This window comes from Centroberyx affinis, unplaced genomic scaffold (genome assembly GCF_046629955.1).
Source record: "Centroberyx affinis isolate AG114_WGS23_722 - 3 ecotype Tasmania unplaced genomic scaffold, CSIRO-AGI_Caff_v1 ptg000392l_1, whole genome shotgun sequence".
NCBI classification, from domain to species: Eukaryota; Metazoa; Chordata; class Actinopteri; order Beryciformes; family Berycidae; genus Centroberyx; species Centroberyx affinis.
Genome location: NW_027279060.1, coordinates 1,004,117 through 1,028,344, shown reverse-complemented (window position 1 = coordinate 1,028,344; position 24,228 = coordinate 1,004,117). Strand labels below are relative to the sequence as shown.

Genomic DNA, 24,228 nt, shown 5'->3' with positions numbered 1-24,228 from the left:
TACACTGGACAAAACTCCAGAGAACAAGTATGAGAATATATTTTTATCTAAACCATTCGATATGCCCTCAGACCCATCTACTGACCTCCAGATTGCTCACAAAAAGAAAAAGTCCTCCAAATTTAATAAACAAACGGCTCACCTCAAGATTTACGAAAGGCTGAAGAAGTTGCACTCAGGACTTCCCAGAAGCAGGAAGACAACAGAGATGGATAGTGTTAGTAAACCTATTCAGCCTCCCATTGATTTAGCAGAAGGGCTTGATGATGAGGTTATGAGCATTAGCCTTAGGCAACGAAATACAAACACAGAGAAGGGCAAATCCAAGCTCAAGATAGAAGACCTTGATACCCCTGGAGTGGTGAGAAAAGTTTCTGTGTGTGTCAGGACTATGAACTCCAAGTTCCTTGCATTTCAATATGGTGAAGAGGAGGACTTAACAGGGAAAGAGAAGACAAAGGCTACCAAATTACTCTCAGGTAAGCAAAATAATTCAGAATCATCAAGTTATTTAATGTTCTAGCCAGCATAGTATGTACATGCATTATTTATACAAACTTGATGGCAAGAACATAAAATGGAATATGAAATTGGCATGCAAGTATTACTTTCTATTATTTAATATGGGCGGTACGGTGATTAGCACTGTCGCCTCACAGCAAGAAAGTCCTGGGTTTGAATCTCAGCCCTGGTCCTTTCTGTGTGGAGTTTGCATGTTCTCCCCGTGTTTGTGTGGCTTTCCTCCGGGAGCTACAGTTTCCTCCCACAGTCCAAAGACATGCATGTCAGGTGAATTGGGGACTCTAAATTGGCCAAAGGCATGAATGTGAGCGTGAATGTGTTTAAAGTAGTATATGGCATGTATATGTGTACTATGGTATATGCTATGGTATGTAAAGCCCTTTGAGACGTGCTTGTGAAGGGCCATATAAATAAACTTGACATCTAACAGGAAAGCTGCAGTCAGGACATGAGAGGGGCGCAAGTGTTGAAGGTGACCATCCTGAGTCTGTGGAGAAGGGAGCCTCACAGAGAGTACGCCTCACTGGTGCAAATAAAAGAATGTTCAACCTCCTCAAGAAAGCCAAGGTCCAGCTCATTAAAATTGACCAGCAGAAACAGCTCAAGTCATCTGGGGTAAGGTCATGCTCAGTCACTCAATCATTATAGTCTTTCATGTTTATGATTAATTGAATAAGCTTGTCTGTCATACTGGCAACATTTGATAAACACAATTGTTTTGAATATTGCAGTGTGCTTTGCTATTTTGCTGAAGCTCATAGTAATGCCTTGTTTTGTCCATAAATCCTTTAGCTTTTATCTGGCCCGCCTGGCACCAGGTCTAGAGATGTGACCTCTAAGAGACAGAGGAGGAAACAGAAGGTGCAGCTTGATTCCAATGTCCCACTCAAGACAGAACCGCCTCAAGGACAAGTAAGAGTACAAATCAATAGGGCTGAGGGAAAATCAATCAAACTAAAAATCCTGGTTGTGTCTCTTCTGGTTTTACTAATATGTTGTGGCGTTTATTTGAAGCCTTTAATTCTTTGAAAATGATTATATTAATCATGTTTTCCACAGTCTTAAAAAAAGAAAAACCATAGTAGTTGTGTTTACAAATGTGTAATGATTGTATATTTGCTGTTTTGCTGTAGTCAAAAGTTGCAAAATTTATAAAAATTGAAGTCTATCAAATGTAATGCATTGAAAGGTGCTAATACTAAATTATTAATTCATTATTATTTGAATCGAATTTAGGCCCTTGTTTATTCAAACTTCTTCAAATCAATACCTCAGTTGTTTTTATCTATATTATAGGTTTATTGTTAAATTTTTTTTTGTTTCATATTATGAAACAACCATAAATTAGTTTTATCTATATTCTGAATTCTCTCTTTCAGCCGCAGCATCTCTCCCCCCTGTGCCAGGAGTTCCGTAGAGCAGGGGGCCCACGTATAAAGCATGTGTGCCGCGCTGCAGCGGTGGTGCTGGGGCAGCCTCGTGCCGTAGTACCAGATGACATCCCCAGACTTAGCGCTCTGCCATTGCATGAAAGAACTGGAATTTCCCCCTCAGCCATTACTAAAGGTAGATGCGAGCTGAATAGCAATCTTCTCCACTGCATTCTGTCTATAGAAATATGTCTATAAAAATTCTTGGATTTGGACTTGGATACAGGTTAGGAAAGTATTTGTTTTCATCCACTGGATCCAGTGTCTGATAGGTCCCTGAATTCATTGTCAACTTCCCAGGGCTCCAGTTTGACCAATTGCATTTGCAACTATTTTTTTTCCAATAGTGCCACTGACTTTTGATCCTTTCCCTAAAAATACAAAAGTAATGATTTGTGTTTTCTAAGGCTATCGAAGAATAACCTATAGCTAATTTCTGATAAAGGCTAGTCCATAGAAAGGCAGAGCTGGTCAGGCTTTGCTCAAAACTGCTGCCACTCCCTTGCCTAACACTCACTGGTTTCTGTCGTTAGGTATTCAAGTTCTTTGGAAACTGATGAATGCAATTTGGCCAGGTCATTTAGCTGGTATTAATTTCCCTCTCTTCTTGGTTATCTGTTGATGTTGCAGACATTGGGTCTCCCTCAGAATCAGACAGTCCTGGGCTGTCGGATCAAAAGGTCACCAAGGTCAAGAAGCCGACTGGTTTTGTGAAAAGGAAGGGGCTCGGGCCATTTGGGTACCGGTCTCGGAGGTGTGGAGTGTGCAAAGGCTGCAACCATGAGGACGATTGTGGCAAGTGCATGAACTGCCTTGACAAACCAAAGTTTGGTGGTCCCAATACAAAACGGCAGTGCTGTGTGTAAGTTCACTTTTGATTGTCTGGTTTGGTTAATTTATAAAGAATCTATATTTATCACGTTAATTGTAGATGGGCCGGGTGAAAATGAATTCTACTTTTCTTTTTTCATCTGAAGGTATAAGAGATGTGATCAGATTGAAGAGAGGAAAGCACGCCGCCTAAGTGGCAGAACAGTCCCTAAAGGTGATTCCTCAAATATGTAACCTTCATATTACCATAATATTGGCTTAACATTCAGTGTGTCAGCTACATTGCTCCTTTTTCCTTTAAGGTCCTTCTAAGCGTAGGCGGTCTTCTCTCAGTGGGGGCCATTCAAGTAATGAGGAAGGGAACGAGGGTGCTGCGGAGTCACCATCTGGTCTCCAGGGTGACAGTCAGAGTCCGTCTGTAAGGAAACAGCCAAAGCGTGTTGTGAAACCCCGCGTCTACTTTGACCTGGTCGACTATGATTCGGATCTAGACGTCAAAGCTGTCTCAAGCTCAGCCTCCCCAGCCAGAAGAAGGGGCCCTGGACCGCGTTTCAGTCAAGGTAGATTAATACTCAGGAACATGGCTGAAGAGTAGATGAGACACTTCATTTATCAGTCTTGCAGACACAAGAGGAGACACTTCTGTAACTGCTATTCCTTTGATAAATCTCAAATGTGGGTAGATGTGCTGCTTCATGCAGCACGTTTATTAACATAATGACATCAACAATGTGCCAGTTTACCTAGTCTCATATTCTTAACCTTACTACTTGAGAAAATAGTCATCTATTTATGTATGTTTTTTGTTTTTCACACATCTCTGAAAACTTTTGTTTTTGTGGGAGTTCATATTGGGCTTGGTTTAAAAAATATAAGACCCAATCAGCCAAGTGCTTAGTCTTGTGATGATGATGATCCCTGCTTTTTTCCCCTCCAAAGACTTTGTGTCACTGGATGGATTCCTGGGAGACATTTCAGATGAGGAAGTCAGGCATCGAAGGTCCACCTCACACCGTGTTCCTCCTGGGAGGCGTAAAACTGAGAAGGTGAGTAATTATGACTTTGAATAGTGGCAAGGCCTCGGTTCAGCCTATCCAACGTGTGTTTGTGGCAACTGTCATCAAGGCAGCGAGTCGCAGTGTCTGGGTGAAAGCAGAAAAATGATGTCCTGTCCTGTCTGGAAGTGTTGGAGGTGTTTCTGGCTGGAATCCCAAATGGATCACTCAGCTGCTGGTCAGTATAGCAGTAATTACTATAGATGACTGCAGTGGCTGGCTGTATAAAACAGAACACAGTGAGTTGAAAAACATATACATGTTGACAATTTTGTATAAAGCCCTATCATTTTACTTGGCAAGGGAGTGATGTTTTATAGACTGCAGGACACGCAGGCAGAGACTAAAGCGAGGTGTGGCTGAGAGACGGTCTCAGTCTTTCATGTGCCTTTTTTGCAAAATCCAGGCCATGCTGTCTTTTTCAGGAGTGGGCTCCCAATTTCGCTACAGGAAAATTCAGCCATCCAAATCACACCAACAAGAAAAAAATCCTGCACTGGAATTGCCAAGTGGTTCCAGTTCCTCTTTGTTCAGCCAATCCTCGACTGAGTTGCATCTGCATAACTGTGGTGCCGTCTGCGTTGTTTCAAATTTTTGGTAGTGCACGACCTCCGAAGTGATTCTCAAACGCAGCTAGCGTGCCCAGTTGTTTTCGGCCATAATTACATCTTTTTGACCCTTTGCACTCCACCACGTTTGTTTCTGCATGAAGCGTGAAGCAGATTAAAGGGGGTTTATTGCTGCCTACATTCAAGTCATGGGTCTCTCTTTCTCTCAGGGTCCTTTGGAGCAGACTCCTCCCAGTGTCCTGGCTGCCTTGGCTCATGGGTTTGAGGAGAGAGACACGGAGTCTTCTGAACCTACTCACAAGATCAGAGTAGACTTCAAGGTTGGACACTATTTACATTACATTGTTAATATATTGTAATATCAAGTTCTTGACTCACAAAGTTCAGTGGGTACAACTTGGAAATGACACTGTCAGGCTTAGGGGTTAAATTCCTACATAGTGCCACCTTTTCTAAAAATGTAAATACTGGTACTGTAAGCTGTTTTGATTAAACCTATCCACCACATTTTATTCAACATACTGTGTAACAAAGATATGCTAACCATTTTTTTCTTACAATATTATTTGTTCTACAGAATGTATATTAATCTCATATGGCCATAATTCCAAATATCAAACATGGAAAATTGTGGGTATTGTTAATGCATCACTTAACGTAACATCATGTTTTGTCCACTAGAGGTCAGTGTTTATTTCTTGATTCTACAAACAATATGACTGTTGTAGTGGTACCTGGGCTCTGTGTCCTTAACTGATCTTTTCAGTGACACTCTCTTGATCTTAATCTGAGAACAAATTCTTTAGCTGTATAAAAATCTTGGACTCGACCTTAGCTTAAAGGAACAGTTCACCCAAAACTGAAAATTCTATCACTATGTACTCTCCTCCATTGAAACTCCATTGATGTTTGTATAACCACCAGCCACATAGTCACACCCACAGTTCCATCTTGATGTTCTCCAAAACTATTGAAGTAAATGAGACCTGTTTGTTTAGCAGGTATTGGTCAGCAGGCAAAATGTTATGATAACTCGTGTGAGCAGTCTTTTCTCAGCTGTTGTTTGTGCTGTGCACATGCTGTCTTGTTTGCAGGAGGACTGTACTCTGGAGAACGTCTGGAATATGGGTGGCCTAAGTATATTGACCTCTGTGCCCCTCATACCGCCTTGTGTCTGCCTTCTCTGTGCCAGTAAAGGACAACATGAGGTAACTTAGCCCTGCCACACCTGAGATAGTTTGTCTGTTGTTTTTGCCTTTCCCACCACCTTAAATCATTTTTACTCTGGTGAATAGTAAGGTCTTTTATAATTGCGTTGCGGAATGAAATCTGACCCAAAGCAAAGGACTAAGGCAGTGCAGATAGAAAAAAAGCACAAAAGATTCCCAAATGCAGTAATATTATCCCCTCTTGTCATATTTTCCACAATAAGAAAGGAGAGCAGTGTACCAGTATTGCAAAAAATGGGCATAACTAGGCTGCTATAATAAGAGTCAAAATCTCTTACAAAAAAGAAATCAAAGAAATGTAACAAGACATTACGCTAAACAAAAGTTAATTCCCCTGTGTACACTAGTGTTACACCCCCGCCAACTCCTTTCATCCATGAATATATGTAAATGTGAAACTTTGATCAACATGATGTCAGCTACAAAACGTACAGTAATTAGCCCAGCTGTTAAAAGAACACATTTTCGCAGTAAAAAAAAAAAAAACTGTTCTAAACCAGGCCCAATATGGCAAACATGACAATTCACATTTATAACATTTTGATTGTTATGATATTGTGCATATTAGACGTTAAGTCTGTAGAACATAACCCAAGTCCGAATGGCAAATAAAAATCTCTTATGATTGTGTACCTCTAGCCTCTCTAGCTCTTCCGGTAGAAACAGTATGTACAAATCTAAACCTACAGAATCAGTGGGAGGAGCTTTTACTTACTTTTTTGGAGCTGTCTCATAGCAGCCTGTAAAGCTAAGGTTGATTTTGAACCCAATTTTAAATGATAAAGGCATGCTTATTGGGAACCCTTTTCGCAGATGCTGTATTGCCAAGTATGCTGTGAACCCTTCCACCGGTTTTGCCTTGAGCCAGCAGAGCGCCCCTCTGAGGAGAACAAGGAAAACTGGTGCTGTCGCCGCTGCAAGTTTTGCCATGTGTGTGGCAGGAAAAACAAGCACTCAAAGGTACACACTGATTTTTTTACTTATTATTTTACACAATCCCGCTTCTCAGTAATAATGTCGTTCAGTCAATAAGCTACATATTTCATCTCTCCCTCAGCCTTTGTTGGAGTGTGAGCGCTGCCAGAACTGTTATCATGCTTCCTGTTTGGGACCCAACTATCCCAAACAGAACAAGAAGAGGAAGGCCTGGGTAGGTTCAAATTTAGAAAAACACTACAGTGTATAAGTTCACTTTAGACATGTTGAGTTTGCAATACATTGATTGGTGGTGCTGCTATAATGGTCTCCATGCAGGTGTGTATGACATGCATCCGGTGTAAAAGTTGTGGAGTCACACCAGGGAAGAGTTGGGACACTGACTGGAACCATGATAAAGGACTCTGTCCAGACTGTTCAAACCTCTATGACCAGGGTGAGGAGAGTACTTAACATGACAGTGCATTTGGGTTTCATTCTGTGATTTGTTGATTCCTGGACTATCTAACATTACAGGTTTATGTCAAGGCTGATTTTCTCTTACTGGCTCTTTCCCTTTATCTCTCTCTCATAAGGTAACTACTGTCCAATCTGCTTCAAATGCTATGAGGACAATGATTATGACAGTCAGATGATGCAGTGTGGCACCTGTAACCACTGGGTGCATGCCAAGTGTGAGGATCTAACAGGTAATTTTTTTGAGGTTGGAAGTTCTGGGAACACTTTACTTATTCCAGTGTATTAACCCATGGAGAACTATTTTAATTACACAATATTACTGTGTAGATCCTTGATGAAAATCTCTAAAACCTAAAGTACTCCAAATTGTACAAACATAATGTACTAAACTAAGTACTTAACAAAAGTGTTCCAGCACCTGACATAACTAGTGCTGAGTGATGTGCCACTCTACAGTTCACTAAGCCCTCTCTCCTGTAAAATCATTTCAGATGACCTGTATGAGATACTGTCCAGCTTGCCAGAGAGTGTGGTGTACTCGTGTCGGCCGTGCAGTCTGACCCAGCCCAGTGCCTGGAGAGAGCTGCTCTATATTGAGCTCAGGGCGGGGGTGGAGAAGGTGCTGGCTTGCTTGCTTTCCTCTACCCTCACCCAGCACCTTGTTACCTGCTCACAGGTAGGAGACTCAGCCTCGTTTTTGTGAAATTTGGTTCAAATATTTAATTATGGCAACAATTAGAAAATAGGTTTGTCACATGGTGTAGAATATGCCTACAGAACGTCACTGTAGAAATACTGTTTTAACGATACATTCATTGATTGGATCACTTCTTGAATTGTGCCATATCATTAGACCTTGAGCACAGTTACTAGAACGTGTTACTCTTACTTGTCCTTATGTAACCTATGTTGTACTACTGTTATAATTGCAAATGTATTAAATATATCTTTGTACTGCAGTGTGAAAACTTGGTTGACCCTGACAGTGGAATAGAAGGCCAGCCGGCCTGTGACCTCCGAGCTGTGGGCAAGAAGTTTGACAAAGGCCTTTACACTACGTTGGTCAGTCCACAACCTCTCATCTAATATCTGAACGGGGCAGTTGTCGCGGTTTCTTAAACACTATTCAGTCAGTGCTAAAACAAATATGAAACATATATTGTGTTTAATTTCATGTGGCTGTATGGACTTTGAAAAAAAATTATTCCACTAAGAAATTAGATATGCTGTAAAGGCATAAAAATAATGTTGTTCCATATGTTAGTGTGCTTGTAGCACTTGACTTCAATACATAGTTTTGGTATTCTGGTTTGTAGGATATATAACCCAATGGGGTATTGAAAATTGAAAATTGCCATTTGTCTTTATAGAAAACATTCCATGAGGATGTGGTTCAAGTGGTGCGGAAGAGACTTGAGCAGGAGGAGAATCTTCCAGAGGAGGAGAGACCAACTGCCCTGGCACGCTCTTACTACTTGAAGGTATTAACTCAGGACACAAGATCAACAGAAGCCTTTTCTTTGAGCACCATTTAATGTTAAGTTGTACAGTGTAACAAACAAGGAAACATTACTTTTTTCTTTTATATCTGTGTTTCCATAGGCATAATTTATCTACGAGCAGAAACATAACTATCAACAACTGCTCAGGACTGAAATATTGGAACCATGATGTGAAAGACGTACTAGTGCTAAATATTAGATTGCCTGCCTCATGTTTATTACATAACACATTATTAAGATTCATTTAATTTCATTGTACAGAGTTCTTATTTGTACAAGGTGTCTGCAGGTCCTTACAAAGTCTTACATTGGCTTAAATCATATAATCTTGAGGCCTTAAAGGTCTTGAATATAGTTAAATAAAGCAATTTACGTCTTAAATTCAGTTTTAGATGTCCTCAAAATGTTATGGTTTCATGGTGCGCTGTTTTTCTTTGTGAGAAATCCGACCTGTATTCTGCTAGGTCTACAGTTGGTTTCATTTTTACGTTCTTTTCCATTGCGAGAATGGTCTTGTATGGTCCTGGCCATAAAAATGGCTTAAAAAGTACCTGGCATTAAAAAGGTCTTAAAAGGTTTAATTTAATTTGACTGGATAGAATTTGCACACACCCTGTGGTCAACTTTGGCAGTTATGGCACATTTTCATATGGGGGAGGTGGGGTTTGTGGTGGATTGTAGTCTGTGAGAAACTTGGAAGGGACTCCATGTAACAAGGGTAGAATGCAGCTGTCTAAGAATTCATCATTGATTTTTCAGCTTCTGGAAGAAGTATTCAATTGGTTCAACAGCCAAGACCCAAAAGTATGGGACCCTTGCACCAAAGACTTGCCCATGTGAGTAATGGCCTCCAGTGTATCTGCATGTATTTTTTTTCTGTTTCGGTTTATGTTGTGTTGAAGACTGAAGGTTAGAAAAAAATCGGAGAAATGGGTGTTTTATATATTATTTCACCAGTTATGGAATATAGATATAAATCTTGTTCATGTTAGGCAAGTTGTTTGCTTGATACTGAGAGAGGAAACTTTTTTATGCCAACTGCTCTTTTACCAGGCAGTAGGGTTGTTTCAATATCAGAATTTTGACTTCGATACTGATACTAGCTTTGGTACCTCAATATCAACACCACATCCATACCACAGTAAATCACTGATAACTGAGAATTTATTAAATGAAATGTAAACTTAACATATCTTTTCCAAAATATTAATTAAAGAATATCTGACATACAAAACACAGCCTACCTGAGAAAGATCTTACAAGCTTGAAACTGTTACAAAGCTGCATGTATTTTTTTAAGCCTTTTATGTTCATTTGTACTACCTGATACACCTCTATTTTATAACTTTTGGCACCTGTGAAGCATGAATAATTGAGTACTAAAGATGTATCACACTGTGTTTTTACATGGTGCAGCTGTGTGTTCATCTAAACTGTGTGTGCACAAATAGTCCTCAATGGTATTATATTTTGCCCCAGTAATTCTACAGATTCACAGGCTTGAACTAGTGTGAATGAAGCTTTTGTGTTTGTATTCAGTTTGTGTTCATCAGGGTTTTGGGGAAAGTGGTCTGAATTAACTTGCATATAAAATACCATAATCTACTCTTGTCATGCATCTATCTGTTATTATAACACCTGTTGTGCTTTTGTGCAACATAAGTGAGGGTAAAATTAACCAATCCTGAGGAGAACAAAAAAAATATGCTACTAGACACGCTTTCATGTTTGACCTTCAGCATGATTTAAAAGTACAATGTGAAAACTGACATGTAGCATAATGTTGCATCACATACCGTGTCATACGTGTGTCTCACTGTCCAGCCTACATATGTACGAAAGGCATAAGCACTGCTGTATTTTTCAAAAGAAATGATATTGGCTTTCTTCATGAAAAAGTACTGACCTGCTCACGTTCTGTCACAGGGGGATGCTATCCCAAGCTGTTCACCCTCCTACAACTGAGCATTTTTATGCCCAGTGGCGGGAGAGGGAGGAGCAGCAGTCCAGGGCTCCACTAGGGGTTCTGCAGGAGGACAATGTGCAAAGCTTAGACGTAAAGGAAGAAGAGGTGGCCTCCCCAATGTCTGGCGAACCAACTAGTAGGAACCACTTCAAGACCAGCAAGGCTGTGAGACTCAAATTCAAAGGTAATGCATTAAAATGAGGAGAGAAGTAAATAAATTGGGCTACTGGTGATTGTTTTGGTTCTGTTGCATTTTATCTTGTAGCCTATTATTGTATTAAGGCCTTGCTTTTATATATTCACATAGGGAAAAGGGGTCGGCTTTCAAAAGCTGATCTGGACACTGGATGGTCCAAGGATGATGAGAGGCAGTGCTCTTTGTGCCAAAAATATGGAGACCTCAAACCTAATGTAAGTAACAGCATTGGACATGAACAAGGGTCTGGGCAATGCCCATTGTAAATAACCAATGTGGAGGTAGTAAACTGCCCGTAAATACATACTATGCTTGGTCTCAGCGTTTCGCCCTTTGTGTCTCCCCCATAGGAAGCAGGCAGGTTGCTATACCTGGGCCAGAATGAGTGGGCCCATGTCAACTGCTGTTTGTGGTCAGCTGAGGTGTTTGAAGAGGACAATGGCTCTCTGCTACATGTACACAGTGCTGTGACAAGGGGCCGCTTGATGGTCAGTTGTTAGTTCACATTATAAATTAACTTAACTGCCAGTTTTATCATCATTCAATCATCTATAATCTATAATTTTATTAGGAATATGCATTTTCTTCTTGCAAACTACACATGTGATGTCCTTATGGCTGAATTCATGTGTTCCCTTTAGTTCTGTCTTTACTTAAATATTATAATTTTTCCCCTCTCCCTTCAGCGATGTGAACGTTGCAACCAAACAGGTGCCACAGTGGGTTGCTGCCTCACTTCTTGTCAAAGCAACTATCACTTCATGTGTGCCCGCTCCCGCCAGTGTGTGTTCCAGGATGATAAGAAGGTCTATTGCTACAAACACAGACACCTCATCAGTGGCAGGGTAAATACTGTTCTGCCAAACCTGTTACTGGATGTTGACACATTTAAGAAGTTTGACTTTTGATCCTGATCAATGTTATCACTGCTGTCTGTTCCTTTGTTCTACAGATGATAAGCGGTCAAGGATTTGAGGTAAACCGGAGGGTGTATGTGGATTTTGAGGGGATCAGTCTCCGCAGAAAGTTCTTGACTGGACTTGAGCCAGAATCCATCAATGTGATGATTGGTAAGTGCTGTTAGTTTAGTTTGTTGCCTACGTCACTACTTAGCATTTACTGACATTAACTTCTATTAGACTGATAATTGGCTTATAGTTCACAATCTCATTTTGACCCTCTTATACAGGCTCCTTGCAGATTGACAAGCTAGGTGTGCTCACAGAGCTTTCAGCTGGCAAAGGAAAACTGTTTCCTGTGGGTTTTCAGTAAGTTGCATTTTACCATTTCAAGTTTTACCACAAAAATTGTATTGGGTATGTTGAATGAGAAGTACAGTTAAAATTTTGTCTTTCCCTCTTGAGGTGTTCTCGGTGGTATTGGAGTACAGTTAACCCATTGCGCCGGTGCAAATATACATGCACAGTCCGGGAGGTTCGACCGCTTGTCCCTGAGAAGCCTGTTGAGGAGATGCCTGACCAAGGAGACAATCACACCATTGCTCACAGCCCCTGTCCCCCACCTGGTGAGTGTCTTGCTGCTAAGGAAATGCCATTGCAACATTAGGAATTGTGACAGCATTGAGTGAACACAGTAAAATTAAGGTTACAGATACTGATACTTTTACAAACTTACTTTTCTGTCAGAATCTGAAGCCCAAGAGAATGATATAGCAGAATCCCAAACCCCAACTGAGGTAACATTCAACCACCCAGGTCTACCCCCCAAACCTGATTATGGAGCAAAGCCAAAGATTCCCAGTTATCCCCAAACCAGGAGGCCAGCTGGAGGAATGTCCCGGCCTTTGCCATCACCAGGTAAATTATTAATTAATGATTGTATTCCTTTTTAGAAAAAAGGTTGGAATTCTCTATCAAAAAATACGTTGGTTGTCTATTCAGTCAAGAGCACACAAGTACTAGGATGTTGATCAACTCTGTTTTCTTCTTTTAGGAGTAATTCAGTCAAAACCCCACCACATATTAACCATAAGTGATCTGGAGGAGACTCGAAGGCCTCGTCGCCACAGCCCACACTCACAGACAACAGGTCTCCGCAATCACATACCCCCACCTCCCCTGGGCCCTCTCACTGGGCCGATCACCCTCCGTGCTGGAAAATCCTCCCTGCCCACTTCCCCACTCTTCCCACTTGGTGCTACTGACAACCTACTAACCTCTCCATCACCCCGTCCAGTTGGAGGTAGAAGTGCTTCTTCTGTCCGATGCCCTGGAAATACAATGACTCATTCTACCTCAGCTCTGTTTCCTCATACTCCATGGCAAGAAAGTGTGGGAAGCTTTCCCTCTTCAAGCCTGTCTTTCTCTTCAAGTATACAACATTCACCCAGACCCCGATTAGCATTTGACCTGAGCCAATCAGACTCTGTGGAGGTGCCACACAACTTCTTGGCTTCACCAGAGCCTGAAGATGTTTCTACAACAAATGGTACATCACCCCTAAGGGACTCAGGCCAACAGAAGGACCAAGAATTCCCCTATGGGTCATTCCACAAGGACCCTGACATGGCTCTGGGCTCTGAGCTGAAGAGGGAGCTGGAGATTGAAGAGACACTCCTAAATGAAGGAGTGGCAATGAACTGTGGGGGGCAGATAGTGGTAGAGGGTGATGACCAGGAGGAATTTTGGGGAAGAGCCCGAGAGGTACACAAGAGGAAGACTCTTGTTGCCTCCCTGCCGCGGTCTGCAGCCTCGGCCAGGGATGACTTGGGGAACACATCCTCTGATGATGACATGGAGCACTATTTTGACTTTTCCCGGACAATAGTCAGCTGTCCTGGCTCAAGAGATCATTCCAAGTCTCCATCCTCCCCTTCCTCCCGGCCTATTACTCAGCTGGATGGTGTAGATGATGGTACAGAGAGTGATGCCAGTATAGCTACCAACGAAGATACTCAGAAAGTTGAGGGTTCTAGTCAAGCTCAGATACCGGCCAAAAACCTTAATAATAAGCTCCCTGAATCAGAAACTACAAGCCACAAGCGAAATGTTGATGTGCAGAGTCCCATCCCTAAAGCATCGTCCACTGACAAGCTCACAGCGGCGTCATCAGTTGCTGTCTCAGCTGCCAGCCAAACCCATATGGATAGTTTACTCCAAGATCCACCTACAGCCCATGACACCACTCAATCAAATGAGGCTGATACGAGCTTTGTCCCGCCGCGAATTTCCACAGCTTCTCAACAGCAAAGCTCTGTAACTCCTTTAGAAGGACAGATGTGCCGCCAGGACACTGCGCTTGCTGCTCCCGTTCAAGAAGCTCAGCCTAACTCGATCAATACAAAGGTGCCTGAAACCTCATATGCAGAAGAGTTATTCCAGGGTTCCAGTTTAGAATTGGCCTCTGGGACACCTCTTGTCCTGGAAAGGTGTGATCCCCCCTCTCCTAGCACCCGTTTAACTGAGTTGGTGCCTCTGCTAGAAGGCCCACCCATTGAGGCCCAACAGTCTGAAGTCCCTAAACCTCTCTTCTCCGAGCATGACAGCAGCCACTTTATATCATCCACTGAGGGGTCTACTGTGTACATGAACCACTTAACAGCTAATACAAAGGAACCCTCATTGGCAGATTCTGCTGACAGTAATCAGGGCTCCCTGTTGGATCTTCTTCAGCCCTCGTCTCTAATGTCCACAGACCTGCATAACCCTTCTCAAGTTCTTGTGGACCCTTTGCAGATCAATCCCTCATTGCCAGGTTTCAACCAGCCTCCTCTGACAAGTATTACACTTCAGCCAGTCACATCCTCACAAGACTCAACTTTTCCACCTATGGAGTCTTTTTGTACTAAAATTACTACCCTCAGTCCAGTTGGGGATATGACACAAACGGCAATGAATGTAGCCTCTCAGAATGATCCAATGTTGTCAGCTACATCCAGCACCTGTCACCCGGTAGGAACTTATGGAGCTGTCTCTGTACCTATGTACTCCACACAAACACAGCCATTAGGTTCTACAGCAATTACCATCGTTTCCTCCTCCCCCTCAATATTATCTGCTCCTACTGGACTGTCAACACAGGGTCAATCTGTTCCGTCATCAGTCCAGACCACCTCGGGCCCTGTGATGTTAAATGGATACAGCTCCTCATCTTTGCAGAAGGAAGCTTCATCTGGTCACACAATCTCCATCAACTTTGCTACACCCAGGCCAGCTTTAGAGCCCCAACAGCCAATGGTACCCCAGGCTTTACCCGGTCATGCCATCCTTACTGTGAAGGAGGTGGGAGGCCCAAACGTAGATCCTACACCACATGTCCTATTGGTGAACCGCCTTGGCCAGATCTTTGTGAAGAACCCAGAAAGCAACACTTTCCAGTTGCCCACTCCCAATTCCTCCTCCTATAACTGTGTCACTCAGATAGCCAGCCTTTTGCAAAGCAATGCTCTGTCAGCCACATTGGCAGCAGCTGGTAACATGACAGCTCCAGCTCCTGGGGCCAACTTGGCAACAGCAGTTCCTCAGGCGGTAACGCCTGTTGCGCAGAATCCAACCACTATTACACAGCTGCTCACTCACAATAGCAATGGAGCAATGGCATCAGGTAATGTCAAGAAGCCAAGAAAAAATGCAAAAACATCACCAGATGATGCTATTCCAGAGATGAAGAAACCAAAGAAGAAGAAGGAATCCACTGCATCCAGAAAATCAAAGTCAGCCAAGGCTTTAGGGCTTCCTACTCCGAGGACCGAGAGTCCTCCCATGACTCCTGCTGAAAGTGCCCAAGCTATTATCAACCAAGCAATGGCCAGTAACTACACCCCTAAGTGGAGTGGGCTTAAAACACTTAGCCCTTCCACCCTGGTCTTGCCTCCTGGCCTGCTAATCGAACCCGAGCCTCCAGCGTCACCACCATCACCATCACCAACTCCTACAGCCCGCCCTCGCACCCATGTCCGCATGAAGAGGGTGTCCTCGCTTTCAGACCGCATTGTCACGAAGAAGTCCAAAGTTGACTTCCTAGAACCAGAGCTCCCCAGTGATGATGAGGAGCATCACAGACCTAACTTTCCAAGCATCTCCAACAGAGCTTCAGGAGTTCGCATCAAGACTCCAACAGTGAAAGGAGTGTTGAACCTGGACAAGTTGAAGGAGGAGCATCTCAGCGGCTCAGACAGTTCGGGGTAAGTATTTACTCATATCTATTTGGTTTTAACCCACCTGTTTGACAACTATATAACAAACATTATACAGTTCGGATTAGGGGTGAGCCCGTGTGAATGAGTAACCGAGTACTCACTGTTAATATAATGATTTAGAAAAAAGAATCCAACACTATTTGTTTTTTTGTGCCATTTAAGGAAGAGTAAATACCCTTGATGTTTCTAATAATAAAAGTGATAAAGCCTCACTATGGTAGTGGATATTTATAACAGGCATCCGCGTTGCCTCATTGTGTGCCTGATTAAATTTTGATATAAAAAATTGCACACAATTTTAAAATGAAGGGTGTTTGATAGTGTATATTTGTAATTAGGGCCTATATGTGTGTATAAAATTAAAGTCCTTTAGCTTATAGAATGTATATATATATATATGTTCGTCTTCGTCTTCTCTTGGTGTTTTTTTTGTAATTACTTAAACTAAAGGACAAAACTTGCAATATTTGTATTCTGTGACTGATGTATGAGTTTTAGGCAGTACACCTGATGGTCCACTAGAGAGCAGGCAGGGTACAAAAACTCTGCATTAAAGGAATAGTTCAACTATCACTATAACATACAGTATAGCAAGTAGCTGAAGAAGCTTTGTTTCATCTTTCTCCAAAACATCTGGAGTGAGACAGTTTCTTTAGAGTTACAAAAAAAAGCTACAAACAGCATACCGTATTTCCTCTAATAGTGGCCGGTAGTCAATTAAAAGCCGGGTCTCCGATAATGGCCGGGGCCGTGGTCGACACGAACAAATAAAGGCCGGCCCCAAATACAGGCCGGGGAAAAAAACAAAGGAACAAACAACGGTGGATACCGGTAAACTCCTGGTGCTTGTTATATAATGTAACTGTAGTTTGTAGTAATGTACAAGTGCCACAAGATGGCAGTACGGCACAAGACGGCTCGGCTGGCGGAAGTCTCTGGATCGTGCTGTGGACGATTACCGTAATTATCAGTCATGCATCGCAGTAACAAAAAAACGGCTACCTAACGAACCCCAACAGAAGCAGATCAGAAAACAAGGAGGCTGCGTACTAAAATATGAGCAAATATACTCATCAAACAGAGGGAATTAGAAATAAAGGCCTGTCTCTAATATAAGCCTGCTTCCAATAAAGGCCTGGTACCCTCTGCAGCTGAGGTAAATAAAGGCCTGGGCCAATATTAGAGGAAATACGGTAATCCGAGCGTTACAAATAGGGAAATAGAATTTTTTAATGATACCCAAGATGTGGCATTCTCACTCTTTGTTTAAACCTGCAATACGCGATTTCAGACCCTATAACCAATCCTGAAACTAACGTGTGCTATGTGGAGATTTCCGTGAGACGTAATGATATAGGCTAAACAAATAGCCACACATGCGGGCCAGCTGTGTTGTTGTTTTCACCTCATTTCTAAAGCTTGTTGTCAAAGTCGGTCAAAATCAAAGCTTTTCCTTTTTTTAAAACTAGCTTTTTTTTAAAAGCCATCCCTGAAAAAAATAATGGCCGAATCAATAAATCAGTAAATGTTTCCAAGTAGTAAACTTGCTGCCTACCTCTTCAGAAAAATCTGGCAAAGCAGGACTGGTAACAGGCGACATTTCTCCATAGGTACGTTTAATTTAGCCATTAGCCTTTGTGCACGGTTTGTCCTAAGGGGCTTCTGTAGCCTCAGCAGTTTTGCCGTGTGTGTTTACAAATGTGTTGCGGTTTCTGTCACCCTCTAGTGGTCGGAAAAGCGCTTAGTGTAGCTTTAACTTTTAGATGCCACAATACAATACAATACAATACAAACAATATACAACAACTTTTAGCCAATAAACGTATTAAAATATAATTTACAAAAGTAGAGATATGAGTCGCATGTGTGCAGCTTATCATACAGCAGTCTGGTGTGTTGTTGTTTTTTACATCCATGGCAAATTATGGTATTTTTTATTTTTTATTTTGATTTCCATTTGGCCTTCATATTTAACTTGCTCTCTCAACACCCATGAATGACACCTTCCTGGAATTATTAGACCAGTAAACATCAATTTTTCCAGTGGGGGCTTTTACAAAGGTAACACAGTAGGCCTGTCCTAGCACTGGCAGCACAGATTTGCATGACAAATGGAACGTCTTTTTGTCTCATGAAGCAAATTCAAATGTCAGTGGGCCTAAAGTAACAAGACAAGAAACAAACATATCACATGGAATGTATATTTTGTTTTGTGTTTAGCCAGCCTTGACAGTTTTTGTGTTGCTTTGCTTATGTTACACTGCCATTGTCTTGTCAATTGCAGTTTAGTCACTGTTGTCTCACACAGGTCAGAGTCTTGGGACTGTCTGTCGATGTCTCGGGGGGAGATGGGCAAACAACATGCTTGGGAAGCAGTGGGACACAGCACCCTGACTGACTGGAAGAAGTACTCAGGTATTCCTCATTTTAACTGCTTTCCAACTAAGTTCAAACGAAAAAGATAGAATAACTGTTGCACTCTTGGATTCAGTCTTTACAATACTTACTATCAGGTGCGTTAAGTCCCAAAAATAGAAACTGAAGAGATAATGTTTAAGAGACAGAGAAAAAAAGTTTGAGGCAAATTCTTTTCATGTAATTTATTTAACCATGCTTGGTGGCAATAAAAAGTGCAGAAGTGCAAAGGTGTAGGGACAAATGTTTCAATATTACACCATCATCAGTGTCTGACACTGACACGCAGGCAAACAACATTGCTTGTCTGACACTGATGATGTAACATCGGAACGTTTGTCTCTGCGCCTTTGCACTTCTGCACTTTTTTTTTGCACCAGCGAGCATGGTTAAATACATTCCATTCCATGAAAAGAATTTGCCTGAGACTTTCTCTGTGAATGTTATTTTAGCAGAGTGTGGGTCTCCTATACGTTACAAATTCAACTAAATTCAACAATGTCTGCCACTTTGTAGGGTATGCCACTAACTAATGGATGTTACTTTTGTGTCTGTAACTTTGCAAAAAACATGGCTGCAAGAATAAAGAATATATATATAAACCATTGTTCTTGTCTTCTTGTTAGGCGCTGCTTCTCCATCAGATGATGAACCGCTGCCATCTGACGAGGATGAGGAGTGCCCCGCTAACAGAGATCAGCCGCACCTACGATTCCAGATAACCAGTGATGATGGTTTCAGTGTAGAGGCAGACAGCATCGAGGGTAAGGCCGTTAATAAAAGAGGGGCTGTCTGAAATCACTAACCAGACACTGAACAATAAATCTGTCCCTCAAAAGCCCCCAAATTCCACAACTTTTACGTGAGATTGTAAACCGAGTTATGTCAGCCAGTTATGTTCATTACATTCACTTTGCAATGCTTGATTCTCAACTTCCCCTTCAGTGGCTTGGAGAGCGGTGATAGACGGGGTGCAGGAGGCCCGGGCAATTGCTAGGCTGAGACAGCTGACTTTCCTAGGAATGACTGGTGTCCGTATGCTGGGTCTGGTTCATGATGCAGTGGTGTTCTTGGTGGAGCAGCTCCAAGGGGCCCGCCGCTGTCAACGCCATACCTTCCGTTTCTTTAAACAGTTCACCCAGGAGGAGGACCTGCCTGTCAATCCCAGTGGCTGTGCCCGCTCTGAGCTGTACCTTAGGTCTGTATGCCACTTTGGCCTTTATTAAAGTAAAATTGTCTTTCATAAATGCATCATATACTGAAAGTGAGTCAATATAGAAACAGGTCAGAATTCAAATGTAAGCAGCAGGGGAAACTAAAACTAGTCATTGGCAAATTGGTGGAAGATTTTGAATTTTGGTAAGTTTGACTGCTCAACCAGCCACTTGGGCAGGCCACTGGGTCCTGACCCACAGGTTGAGAAGCACTATATTATAACATATTCAGACATTTTTTTTTTGTAGTCTTCGGTCAAATTGGGCAAGAATTCAATAGGAGAGAAATTGGCAAAGTCAAACAATTCAGTTTATCATGGTACAAATTTATATATATAAAAAACAGTGGTATCAAAGCTCAAGCTAAATGTCTTAAACTTGTCTTTGTCTTTTTTTAATTGGAAGATTGATTGATCCATGTCCATCCAGACTTCATATCCTTTTCCCTTTCTTTACAGAAAGTCTACCTTTGACATCTTTAACTTCCTGGCTTCTCAGCACAGACAGCTGCCTGACATAGGGCCTTATGATGATGAGGAAGATGAGGTCCTTCTCAAGTCCACAAGGTCAGGCTTTACTCATTTTGTTGGAGATTTGCAAAACAAAACATGTAGTCTATATTTAACACTGTTTCAAAGGTGCTTTTCTGTTTTGAGTTTTAAAGGAAGAAGTTTCCCTTTCTTGAACATTTGTTTTCCTCAGAATTTGTAGTGATGAGATTTATTCAGTATTTTGGCATTGCCGCATGATAACCTTTTAAGTTAAAGAGCCAATTACTGTCCACAGACTGCAAACGTGGCTTTTTACCCAAATATTAATCAAATATTTGTTTTCTGTTTAGTATTTATTTCATCTATTTGGTTTGGCCATTTTGTGTTACAAAATGGCAAAATGATTCTTCCTGGTTGTTTTTTTTTTTGGTGAAATCATCTCTGCTTTCTTCCTTTAGACGGGCTACTAGCTTGGAGCTGCCCATGGCCATGCGCTTCAGACATCTAGAAAGGACATCCAAGGAGGCTGTAGGCGTGTACAGGTCAGCACAGAACTACATTTGCAGATTCATCTGAATAAAAAAACAACATACCAAAACTCTGCCATTTAGATTATAATTTTACAGCAAATGGTCATTATTGGTGAGAAAGAGTGAAACCTCACAATCTCTTGAAAATCTGCTTCATGAAAAAAATATGCTTTCAGTTTCCCTGATTAAATCATCCCAGGTTACTTTCAAAATCCCCATAGATTGGCTGTTATTCTTCTTGATACTACACTACAATATATAAGAGTATGGGATGCAATTACATTTTGTCTTAAAGAATTTGACTCCTTATTGTGGTGTAGAGTGGGCAGTCCACTCTTCACAAGTGTTATGATCATAATGGAAAAACTGGAAACCTAAGGATGGCTGAGAGGCTCACACTAAAAGTGAGACAGCAGATGTGTCATTGGGATTTTGGGGGATTTTTGGATTTCCTGAAGCAGCAGGGATATACTGTATGTACTCCCAGACACAGGGGCTTTAGCCATTACACATATCTTGGCACCCCAGATAGTTGCCCTGTAGTTCTCACCTTTTCATTTCCTTGTTCTAGGTCTGCTATCCATGGGCGTGGGCTGTTCTGCAAGAGGAATATTGAAGCAGGGGAAATGGTTATTGAATATGCAGGCATTGTCATTCGCTCAGTGCTCACTGACAAGAGGGAAAAGTACTACGATGGCAAGGTTGGTCATCCATCTCTCCTCCCATTCCTAAGAGCTATTCAAAGTGTAGTTTACTGTCTTCTCAGGTTTCTGCCAAAGTTATCCTTTGGCTTTTTTTTAATTTTTTGGTCATACTGTTTCCTTCTAATATCACTCAGTTATCAAAAATGTTTAATTTTTTGACAAAAGTCAGAGGATGTATTCATGCCGCAATGTTTTTTTATTGCCTTTGTAGGGTATTGGCTGTTACATGTTCCGCATTGATGACTTTGACGTGGTGGATGCAACCATGCATGGCAATGCAGCACGATTCATCAACCACTCCTGTGAGCCCAACTGCTACTCACGAGTCATCAATGTAGAAGGCCAGAAGCATATCGTCATATTTGCCCTTAGGAAGATCTATAGGGGAGAGGAACTCACCTATGACTACAAGTTTCCCATTGAAGACGCCAGCAACAAACTCGGCTGTAACTGTGGGGCTCGGCGATGTCGGCGCTTCCTCAACTGAGAGATCCCCTGTATGAAAAGAAGGGGATCCTGTTTACTAGTTAAGCCTTAAATTAAGGTGTCACTGGATTGGGCTTGGGGTGGCAGTGCAGTCCGCACAGCAGGGGAATTAGCCACTATGAGACTGGGAGAGGAGTTGGCCAATAACTTTTGGTAGGTCACACGTGATAGATGGAGAAGGCATGGATTGGAAAATAAGAATGGAGAAGAACCTGCACAGAAAATAGAACTGTTAAGTTTCTTGCCTGCTTTTTGTTCACAATGGCCTATAGCCTAGATACGCCTGCTAGTGAACAGTAGAGAGCTGGCTGAGCAAGAGCACTAGATGACAAATAGTATGGAGGAAGTAGCTACTATTGAGGTGTGAGTTTTCATGAGAACAGGATATTCAAAAGTTGGGGTTTTCCTGGTTCTATATTTATGGCACCAACGTTTTCTGTACACACATCAAGCCTTATCTGTTTCAATCATTGCTAAAACCTATAGCTAGGCTTTGAGAGATTCCTTATATGTTTTATTCATATTTTGGGGTGGGGGGAGGGTATGTCTGTCTATAGTACACTTGTAATCATGATGGCTCCATCTTCCAGTGATGGGATCATATAGCTCTTTCCCGTATGGTGGTGAACTCAATTCTTGAGCCATATGCCCACCTTAACCTGATTCATCATTTGTGTATTTTATCTTATATTTAACATTTCTCACTTGGTGGATATTTCTTTTTAGACATATTTTTTTCCTTAATAATAAGACAACCATGGTGCTAAGATTTGAAAGGGTCTTTAATCTTTAATGCTTGACTAAGATGTCCAGCAAATCAAAAATCATTTACCCGTTAATTTACCCTGCTGAGACCATGTACATTAAATGGATGCACTCAAGCAGTACTTGCAAGTCACGTGGCTAGAAAGTGTCTTAGATTGTAGGTCTGCTAATTTCACTTCGTCTCCCGTCTCGCATTGAAATGGATAGTTATCACATTGTAACAGTTTCAATCAGTAACAAATAGTGTCATATTTAAAGACAGACAGAAACTTGTCTTTATTAACTTTTTTTGTTGATGTACAGTGTATGTAGCAAACACTACCCAAGCCAAGAGTGAAGAGTTGAGGTGAATATATCATTTTTTTTTTATTTTTTAAATATATATTTTATTACTCTCATGGCAAATGCTGATTACCTATTGCAATAAGTTTTTGCTGCCGTAGTAGTTGCACGTGTAATCAACCAACAACAAACAAATTCTGCTTATTCTCTGAAACTTCCCCTGCAGTTCAACTCATATCAGGGAGAGCACTGTTAAAAAGCATCGCCACTGAGTGTGTGCATTCAGCTCCACCAACCAGACTTCTTGTCCTGAGAACATGGTGCAGAAGGTCTAAATGTCGCTATTGCAGCATGTCTCACAAGAGAACTACTTTTTCAGTCTGTAATCGAGCTGGAAAGAATGCACTCAGCACCTTAAAATAATGTTTAATATTGTTCTTAGTCGATGTTCAATGCTGTCATTCATGAGGATAATTGAATCCACACACTGTTAAAATCAATAGTTATATTTATTCATGTTTCTATTCAAATTTTGGAATGGTAAAAGTTGTTTGTGCTTTGTATAAATGGTGGCGGTCTAGCGTATTGGGAGATCTTCCCCATTTGTTTCCTGTTTTTGTTTACAATTGATGTCCTTTTTTTCACTATTTTACTTGAATCTTCTTTCGGGACAGTCGTGTGATGCATTTAAGCCTTTATGAGAGAAATTATTCTAAAGCAGGTCTTTTTAAATGATTTGTTTTTTATGTTATGTTTTGGTTATGGTAGATATCATGGACAGAGTACTGATGGTCTTAGAATCAGCCACAGGAGTAAAGTGAGCACTGTTTGCCCTCCCAAGCCCACGCTCTTCATTTGATTTTTTCTTTGTCTTTTTTGTTTTCTCCAACAACCTCTTTAGAACAAATTTCCAGTAGGAATCAAGTGTTGTCCAGAGCTTAGTCTCCTTACCTTCCTGCATGTCCAATCACTGGGATGGAGCCCAGATTAACTTTAACTGTCAATCATCTAGCTGAAAACGAGAGCAGAGTCACTCCCAACTCCTTGCAAGGATTCTACCTCAGTTGTTTAGACAGATGTTTGGGAATACTAATGCAAAAAAAAAAGGATGATAATTTAAGAGTAGCTTGGTTTTAATGTCCTGCAGAGCTGGCGTGTGTGTGGATGTGTGTGAGTGTGAGCGCATGTGTGTGTGCAATGAAGGATGCAAAGCACTAGTCAAAACCTGAAGTTACCATGACCATCTCTCCCAGAATCTGTTCAGAAAGCTGTATGTTATATATACATATATATAGTAGGGTTATTTTAAAGTATAAAAAGTGTAAAAGACATAAAAATGAGAAAATATGTGTGAACTTTAAATATACGTCTTTGTTACCATGTACAAATAAACCCTGAGTTTGTAAATAATTGTATACATATTTCTAAACCTGTTTAATTTTCTATGCACTTTTTTATTTATAATGTTATTTGCTTAATAAAGATGTT

General features: G+C 41.4%; 1 protein-coding gene across 1 annotated transcript; it reads left to right on the top strand.

Moving 5' to 3' along the window:
- Positions 1-30: 30 nt before the first annotated feature.
- LOC139641584 (histone-lysine N-methyltransferase 2B-like) lies at positions 31-24,195 on the top strand. Its single transcript, XM_071516057.1, has 34 exons — positions 31-479; positions 953-1,137; positions 1,315-1,434; positions 1,902-2,088; positions 2,583-2,814; positions 2,930-2,997; positions 3,086-3,343; positions 3,723-3,829; positions 4,617-4,727; positions 5,502-5,615; positions 6,450-6,596; positions 6,694-6,786; positions 6,891-7,008; positions 7,148-7,261; positions 7,523-7,707; positions 7,992-8,093; positions 8,402-8,512; positions 9,293-9,369; positions 10,460-10,683; positions 10,807-10,910; positions 11,046-11,183; positions 11,382-11,540; positions 11,648-11,765; positions 11,885-11,963; positions 12,060-12,220; positions 12,342-12,512; positions 12,649-15,838; positions 18,162-18,268; positions 18,895-19,032; positions 19,214-19,466; positions 19,941-20,048; positions 20,432-20,515; positions 21,075-21,204; positions 21,419-24,195. The coding sequence occupies exons 1-34, from the start codon at positions 62-64 to the stop codon at positions 21,692-21,694; spliced, it is 8,187 nt and encodes a 2,728-aa protein (XP_071372158.1). The 5' UTR covers positions 31-61; the 3' UTR covers positions 21,695-24,195.
- The last annotated feature ends 33 nt before the right edge of the window (positions 24,196-24,228 follow it).

Bases quoted from the DNA above. Each gene is read 5' to 3' on its own strand.
- LOC139641584 (XM_071516057.1), top strand. From the start codon at position 62: ATGCCCTCAGACCCATCTACTGACCTCCAGATTGCTCACAAAAAGAAA. The intron at 2,089-2,582 runs GTAGATGCGAGC...TTGATGTTGCAG, and splicing joins CCCCTCAGCCATTACTAAAG to ACATTGGGTCTCCCTCAGAA. The intron at 19,467-19,940 runs GTCTGTATGCCA...CTTTCTTTACAG, and splicing joins CGCTCTGAGCTGTACCTTAG to AAAGTCTACCTTTGACATCT.